We start from the raw sequence: 8675 nt of genomic DNA, 5'->3' as shown, positions 1-8675 counted from the left end.
TCTCCATTTAGAAAAAATTCCTACAAATACGTTATAGTTGGGGATCGAACCGTAGATACCTGAATAACAACCTAAATGTCCTACTGTGGTACCATGCCTTGGGGACTACTTACTACTAAACTAACTATCGATTAGTCGTAATCAAATATTTATATATTAACCTAAATTGCCACGAGTCAGAGCATACAAATTATATAAGAAAATTAATTATGAGCCATTAGATAATCATTAATTAGTTGAGTTGGATGGGAGACAAAAGTCGACACCATCTTGCGTACGCCAATGTAATTTGATCTTCAGAATTAAATAATCAATGCCAATAATAATTAGTTAAGTGACGTTTAAATTAGGGTTTCATAAGAAAATTAATTAATTAATTAACAGTCACAGATATAACAACATCTACGATGCATTTTGGACAACGACTTGAGTAGTACGCTGTTCACGCATATTGAATCTTGTGGTGCTAATTAATTAATCCATAATTAGTCTATTAATGTTTTTTTAATCCAAGCATCTATGCTTAGATAATCTTCTCTCTTGAAATACACTTAAAGGCCAGCCTTCGAAGATATCCAATAAAATTATTGTATTAATCTTGCTAATTATTCACAAGGGACAAGAAAATTATGTAAGACTAAAACAAAACAACTCAAGGAAAAATATTTTCTTGTCTAGGAATTAAGATTGCACATGTGAAAGATTTAAGCATCAACATCACAAGTTGCGATTGAGTGAATAATCAAAGATATGCACCCCTCAAGATTTGCCCCTACTTTCGACATGGCATGGCCACCACTTTCCTCGTATCAATATCTATTTTATCTTATGATCCTCGGGTACGTAATGATGCAGCGACAAGGTGTTTAATGGTTTATCTGAATATTCACGTTTCAAATCCTAATTACGATTCACTGTAGAGTATTTTCTCTCGTGAGATGAAAATTTTAGGAATTTAGGATGTTGGATGTTGAGCGGGGGGCTGTGAATGCTTTCGAATTTATTTTAGAGTAAAGATACACTACATGAAAATAATGGCATGAAACTTAATATAAAAGACGTGGCAAGCCACGTGTGTCATGCCATGTGGTTTTTTTTGCCGAACAATTTCGACAACGAAATTGTAGGGTTTTTAGGATTTAGAATTTAGGGTTTAAAGTTTAAGGTTTAAAATGATGATAGACATGGCAAGCCATGTGTGTCATGCTACGTGGTCGAAAAAGCCACGTGGCATGACACACGTAGTTTATCACGTCTTTCATGTTAAATTTCATTTCATTATTTTCATGTAGTAGTGTATCTTTACTCTTTATTTTAATATCACTTTTAGAATTAATCGAATGGTAAGAATTTGACACTGGATTGTTTTTTAAAAAATTATTTCCTTTTAGTAATTTCTATAAAATAATATTTTATACATGTAAAGGATATATTAAATGAAGCATTGCCGAATGAATAAATGTGAAAGCTACACACGCGCCAAAGAATAAGAAAGTAGAACAGCTTTAAGTTGACTTCCTTGTATCCTTCTCTTCTCGACCGCTGCTTCGACCAGTCGCCATGACGTTTAAGGCCAGGCGATATCCGGCCGTCCAAATCAGGAGTCGGTTGAATCACACGGCCAGAAAAACGAAAAGGAAAAGGAAAGGGAAAAGTTCACGGCCTTGCATGGCGCTCCACGGGATTCGCCTGCTGACTGATTAATTAATATTCAATCTTCGAGCCACGTTTGTTTAGGACTGCACCAGTTAGCTGAATATTATCTAGGTTTTACTGGCATACTTGTGCTGACTCTTCCTCGTTTGTGTTTTCAAACCTGATGATCAAAACTCAAAACTGGAAAGGGATATCAAAGTCCAATCTGAAACCTGTGTTTTCACCCTTCTAGAGAGCTTCTAACCTAAACCATGTTGAATTCAGATTTGCCATCGTCACCTCCTCTCCCTACCAAACAATCTTGATGGCCTATAAATTGGCACAACTGCGCCTTTGTGTTCGCCGTTGATTTTCGATAAGGTGTGAATTGTCAATGTTTGGTGGCGTCAAGAGATTTAGGGTTGCAGGCGACGTGGAGATGGTGGAGAACATGGCCCATGCGCTGGTGCTTCTCTCCCAACAGGGCGGCGCGGGGGGTGTCGGCTGGGAGTTCTCCGAGGCCTGCGCGCCGGCTCCGGCGAGGGTCTTCGAGTGCAAGACGTGCAGCCGGAAGTTCCCGTCGTTCCAGGCGCTGGGCGGGCACCGGGCGAGCCACAAGAAGCCGAAGGTCGCGGCGAGCGAGGGCGGCGGGGAGGCTGCTGCGAGGCCGAAGGTGCACGAGTGCTCCGTCTGCGGCCTCGAGTTCTCGATCGGGCAAGCGCTCGGCGGCCACATGCGGCGCCATAGGGCGGTGATGACCGGGGGATTGGCGCCGGGGACGGTGGCAGATGAGGGGGAGAGGCAGAGGAGGAAGGCTGAGGAGAACAGGGCGGTGCCGTGGCTGGACCTCAACGTAGCGCCGGCGTCGTCGACGCCGGAGGTGGTGGTGGAAGCCACCGCATCGTACCGGAAGAAGATTTTTGGGTTTGAGATTGTAGACACCACGTCGGTGGCGGTGGATTGCTTCCGCTGACTCTCTCTGAAGTTATTTCCTTGGTTCATACATGTTTTTTAATTTGTTTTCCCATTGTAAAAGGAATTGTATTTATTTTATAGAACACCATGCATGTTTATATCTTACGAATAAGTTTTTGGTGACAGCAATTTTATTGGTTTATATTAATTAATTAATTGTAAAGTGGTTTAAGTTGTGAGTTTCTAAAATATTTAATAAATATTATAGGTCATAATCTCAAAGAGATCGATGACCTATAATATATAGAGATGAAAAACACATTAAGTTTATGATGGTATATGGGCAAGGCACCTTTTCGGCTCAACCGAGCACTCAATGACTCATTTGAATGCAATTACTTAGACTTGGGTTACTCTCGAATACTCGGTTTCATTTCTCGACTAGTCAGTACTCTTCTTTTCCGAGTACTCTGTCTTCGTCCAATGACATCCCATGATATAGTTCTGAAAATTTTAACTCTCGTATCATTCAACATAGGTCAAGTTATCGTGTTAGTTTAAGCTATAATGAGTAGATTAGAGGATTGTGTAATCCAAAGGATCATGAATTGGAAGACCATTTTTTAGCCAAATGGTGGGTTTAGCATCATTCTCACCGAGATAAAAAGAACCAGCCGGCTTCAAGCTTTCAACTTTATTATCTTCTTCTATATGCTTGGGATAATTTAAACATCTAATCATTCAAGAAGTTTAATCTTATAGTTAAGCATTCTCCCTAATTAATCTTTGAAGGATCTCAAATGTTATATTAGCTCAAGACTTTGTTTAATAAAATGATCTTGAGGAAATCATTCTTAGAAAAGATGAATCCAATCTACTTCTTTTTGAAAAAAGTTAAGTTGTAAATGTGAAGTCATGAACTCACCCTTTTACACAATTGAATTGGGGATTTAAGATTCCACAACTAAATATTAATACCCTTTTACACAATTATTAATTATTGTTAATTAATAATTGAATTAGAATTATCTATTTAAGGGCATATGATTATCTGATATTAATGAATAGTGTTTGCTCAAGCTATTTTAGGTAAATATAATATCATTTAGAACTTAGTTTTAAAATGTGTTGAATGATTCAAAGGAGTCTAGACAAACTGTAAATATTTGAGATGTTATTATCCTAAATGGTGGTTCAAGAGGATCCATATATAAATTAAAAATATTCACGTAGATAATTGATAGATGACTTAAATAGATCTACATGGCGTATATTAGTCTCTTGACATATTGACGTTAGAAATTTTATTGATATTGAATATTGACTAAATGTACTAACCAAGTTTAAGTCAACATAAATATTTTTCTAGATAGCTTAAAGGGATTTAACTTGCACGTTGGATAGCTCAAAGCAATCCATACAGGATTTTTGTCATATTTATCAACTAGGTTCTAGAAGGGGTCAAGTTGGTAAGGGCATATACTAGTCTTTGCATGTGTGGACATCAAATGTTTGACTTTTAATCAAATTCACTAAGTATATATCAAGGGAGAAGGGAGATATATAACAGTATATTTTTTGTCATATTGAACAACTAGGTTCTAGAAGAGATCGAGTTGGCTAGGGCATGTATTAGTTGATGCGGCGGTAGAAATCTTACAGTGATGATGCAACGACAGAAATCCACTTCACACCACATAGCGATAATGCCAAAACTTTCTCCTCGTTTTCTTCTCATGACATAGCATTCTTCTCATGGTGTAAGCGACTCTGCGAAGCATAACACATGTCAAATGGCTTGTTGGGATTTATCTAATGAGGTCCTTTCGATGCCTAAGTCATCATGGAGTGACAAAAAGAGTATAGAAAGAAGAAATGATAAGCAATGGAGTAAAAGTAGATGATAGTGTAAACAGAGTCCTCCTACGTTATCATATATAGGGAGAGAAATCCAAGGGACACACTCATTGGTAGTCGAGCAGTTGAACCAGGCAGTTGAGTTGTAACTATTCTATTTGCTACTATAATGTCGATAATCGATTATATTGCTGAAACTTGACAATCAATTGGTAGATGAGCAGTTGAACTAGGAAATTAAGTTTCAACCATTCTATTTGTTGTTATGGTGCTAGCAATCGATTGGTAATCGGGCAATTAAGTTGCAATCATTTTGTTTTATGATATAGTACTAGCAATCAATTGCTGCCTCTACAATCGATTGCTACTTCTTGACAATCAATTGTTACCTCTATTTCATTATTTTCAAAGTTGAACTCTTGCCTCACCTAATATCTAATTGGCCTTAACCTATTAAGACTTTTTCAATCAACATCCGATCAAGTTTGACCTGTTAGGACTTTGTTATTGCTTAGTATCTAGTTGACTTCAACTTATCATCACTTTTTGTTGTCTAACATTTGGGCAACCTTGGTCTATTAAGACTTCATCCATGTGTCGAGTATCTGATCTTTCATAATTTACTTGGACTTCACACCTTGCCAACTCTCTATCGGGCTTCCTCATTGTCAAGTGTCAGGTCAACTATATATTGAGCCACTTGGACTTTTCTTATGCTAACTTCCTTGTTGAACTTCCGACCACCAAATGTCAGATCCACTATGATCTACTTGGCCTTTCTTTTCTCATGCCAAGTATCTAATTCTTCATATAACCTACTTGAACTTTCCCTTCTCAAGCGAAAAGTCCGATCAACTGTGACTCACTTGAACTTCTTATCTTATGTCAACTCTCCATTAGACTTCCGATCACCAAGTGTCCGATCAATCGTGATATACTTGGACTTAAACAATTATCAAGTATCCAGTCATTCATGACCTGCTTGAACTCTTTGCTTGACCAACTAACATATTAATCAAATATCGAAATCCAACTCGAGTACTTGACTCAAGTTTTATTAACTTGATCAACTTTAACTAGAGGTCGATTGCACCAACATAGAAAAAATCTTTAAATTTCAAAAATTAATTTCAGAGAATAAATATATATTTTCTTTCTTTTTGTGCAATTAAATGGGCATGCAAATTTAGGATTGTAAATGAGTCAAATCGAGTCAATTTAATTTTTATAGTCTTCAAACTTATTTGATAAAGTAGCCAACTAAGCCAAGTCAAGTCTAAAATGACTCAAACCATTGAAATGGTTGTTTAAGCTTGGATTGATTTTTTTTTTTACAAACTTGAGTTTAGCTCGAGCTTGATTTATTTAGATGTTATTAAGCTCTTAGTTCAACTTATTTGATTATTTAAAAATTTTATAATTTTAAGCTTGTTTGATTAGTTATTACACTTGATAATATAAATTTGTTTATTCATTTTAAAATTTTCTTTATTTATTAACCATATTGATAAGAGTTTTATCAATGAATATGATTCATAAATTTTATTCGCGAACATTATTTATGAATTATTCATAATTTTTATTTATAAATATTATTAAATTAAATACATATATATTTAAATTTATTCATTTAATTTAATAAATTATTTACCAATATAAATAAATTTTTATCAAGTTAAATATTAAACTTTTACTCATGAATGAATGTGAGATTCATTTACAATCATATGCAAATTAACGAATATTAAATTAAAATAGAAAGGCACAATTTTAAGATATCAAAATTTTATGTGAGAAAGAAAATCTGATAGAAAAATAGGAAAACTCAAATTTTATGCTACCAAAATACTTTCGGTGTTAAAAATAATAGACACATTTTTTTTCAGGCAGCAATTCTAATGGTTAACAATCGTCTACTACTCCTCAAAATAGTTGAATTTTAATAATTTTTATACATTGAAAAGTCTACATATCACTAGAAAAGATTGAATAATTCAAACCGATAGAAAAGTAAGTTAGACTATCACCAACAATATATTATAGTGAAATTTAATAAAAATTAGGTAAGATTTGCTATAAAATTTTATATTTCACATGAGAAAAACTTTATTTTTATCTTTTTTTTCCTTGGCCGCGCTTTTTTTTTAAGACACTATAACACCTTTAATATGATTTTTTTTTTCAAAATTATTATAATTATTAAATATATATTTTTATGCATTTATGTTTTTCGATACATTATAATTTTTATATAATTTGTGTAATCATTATTTATGCATTGCCAGAATTTTTTTGCAAGATCATAAACATTTATTGAGAAATTTAATTGTCCACTTATTGGATATAAATTTATGGCGAACTTTTTATTAATTAATTTGATCCACTTTCCGGTTCATTCGTTTACATCAATAAAAAAACTTATAAAGAAAAATTTTGTCCGCTTAATATAATATAAATAATTTTTTATCTATTTTTTTTTTACAAAAAACCAAGAAGGCGTTTTTTTCTTTAAATCGTGAAAAGGCCGTCTTGCTTTAATTTTTTTAATCAAAAAGACATCTTACTTTAATTTTTTTTTATCAAAATGATATTTCTATGTAACATGATATAACTTTCCTTTAATATTATTCTCATTATTATCCTATCTATATCTTTCTCTAAAATCCTAAATTAATCAGGTGCATTATAGCAGTTACAAAATCATAACTGTTACACATGTTATAATAATTACAGTTATCATAATTGCTACAATTATAATAATTATAATTTATAGTTGTAGCAGTTACAGTTTCGTAGTTGCTACAACTATAACAATTATAGTTTATAGATGTAGCAGCTATGATTTCATAATTGTTACAAGTACAATAATTATAATAGTTATAAAATCATAATAATTATTACAATATGAAAAATAATTTTAAATAAAGAAGATTAAAATTCTTTGGAGCATCTAAAAAGCTTTAAATAATATTTTTGAGCCTAAAACTAGACAGTTATAGATTACATTCAGTAATAAATCAGGGACGAATCTAGGATTTTAGATTTGAAAGGGTCATAAATTTTAAGTTTGACGGTTCGTATACTAAATGACAAAAAATAATTATTAAATATTGTATATAATTTTCAATAATAAAAATACAATAACAAAATTGATTTAATCATCAAGAGTACTCCAACTCGAGTTGTGTATAAAAAAATGAATTTTACCATCAAATCAATTATACATATTTGCCTTTAAAGGGATCAAACAATTTATATACTAAAAATAAATATATATGATAATAATATATTAATATTATTAAAGGAGAGGGGATTGGGAGGTTGTGGCCCCCGTCAGCCCCTATGTAAATTCATCCTTATAATAAATATAGATCTTTGAACGAATTTTGATTTGATATATTATGAATTCCATGATTCAACCTGAAATAAAAGTTATGGTCTCTCAAAATTTACTTACCATTCACTAGCAGTTATGGTTTCGTAATGACTAAAACTGTATAGGAATTATATTACGATTTCATAGTTGCTATAACACGATCCCGATTCAAGATTTATACCAGAAATATAGAGAAGAGATAATAATAAAAATAATATAGTAAAAAATAATTGGGTAATTATACATGAAAATATGAATCTTTTTTTTGATAAAAAATCAAAATGGGATGTAAGATTCCAAAAATAAGGGGCAACTTTTTATTTTTGCCCCTTTTTTGTTTTACTTGCATCTAAATTTAAAAATATATATAAGATTTTAAATTTATATAATTATATTATTGGAAGAAATTTAAATTTATTATTTTAATGCAGAATAAAAATTAATTTCATATTAAATATATGAAGGCAATTCTTGCGAACTTTGCTGCATCAGCAAGCTGCGAACCCAATCCGCTGACCAGATTTACTATTGGGTAATCCGACGGGTCCCACTCAGATCTGCGAGCTCTGATATACCAGAAGGGAGGACAAGCGTTTGAGGAGGGCGTGGCATCCACGCAACCAAAAGGGAACCGTCAGCTGGCACCGACAGCACGGATCGAAAAGCCGTCGAGACAGATCGAACGGTCATCCGTCCGGCCGTTACCCGTTACCCGTTACGCGTTACCCGTTACCCAGAGAAATAGGGTCGTGGTGCGGCGGCGGTCCCCAGTGATTCAGCCTAGTGTGGACGAGCCACGTGGTCTGATGAAGGTGGGTCATTCGCGGGATCAAATGTTTGGAAGCAATTAATTAAGCTTGAGCAAATCCCCACTATAAATAAGCAGTAGGAG

The 8675-nt window shown here is 33.5% G+C and overlaps 1 protein-coding gene across 1 annotated transcript; it reads left to right on the top strand.

The window, feature by feature from the left end:
• Positions 1-2010: 2010 nt before the first annotated feature.
• LOC141845623 (uncharacterized) lies at positions 2011-2692 on the top strand. Its single transcript, XM_074733685.1, has one exon. It carries the CDS (start codon positions 2030-2032, stop codon positions 2606-2608), a length of 579 nt encoding a protein of 192 aa, XP_074589786.1. The 5' UTR covers positions 2011-2029; the 3' UTR covers positions 2609-2692.
• The last annotated feature ends 5983 nt before the right edge of the window (positions 2693-8675 follow it).

Source organism: Curcuma longa, chromosome 14 (assembly GCF_044706935.1).
Source record: "Curcuma longa cultivar G26 ecotype Majalengka, Jawa Barat chromosome 14, ITB_CL_G26_1.1, whole genome shotgun sequence".
NCBI lineage: Eukaryota > Viridiplantae > Streptophyta > Magnoliopsida > Zingiberales > Zingiberaceae > Curcuma > Curcuma longa.
This window is presented reverse-complemented; position numbering and strand designations above follow the sequence as displayed.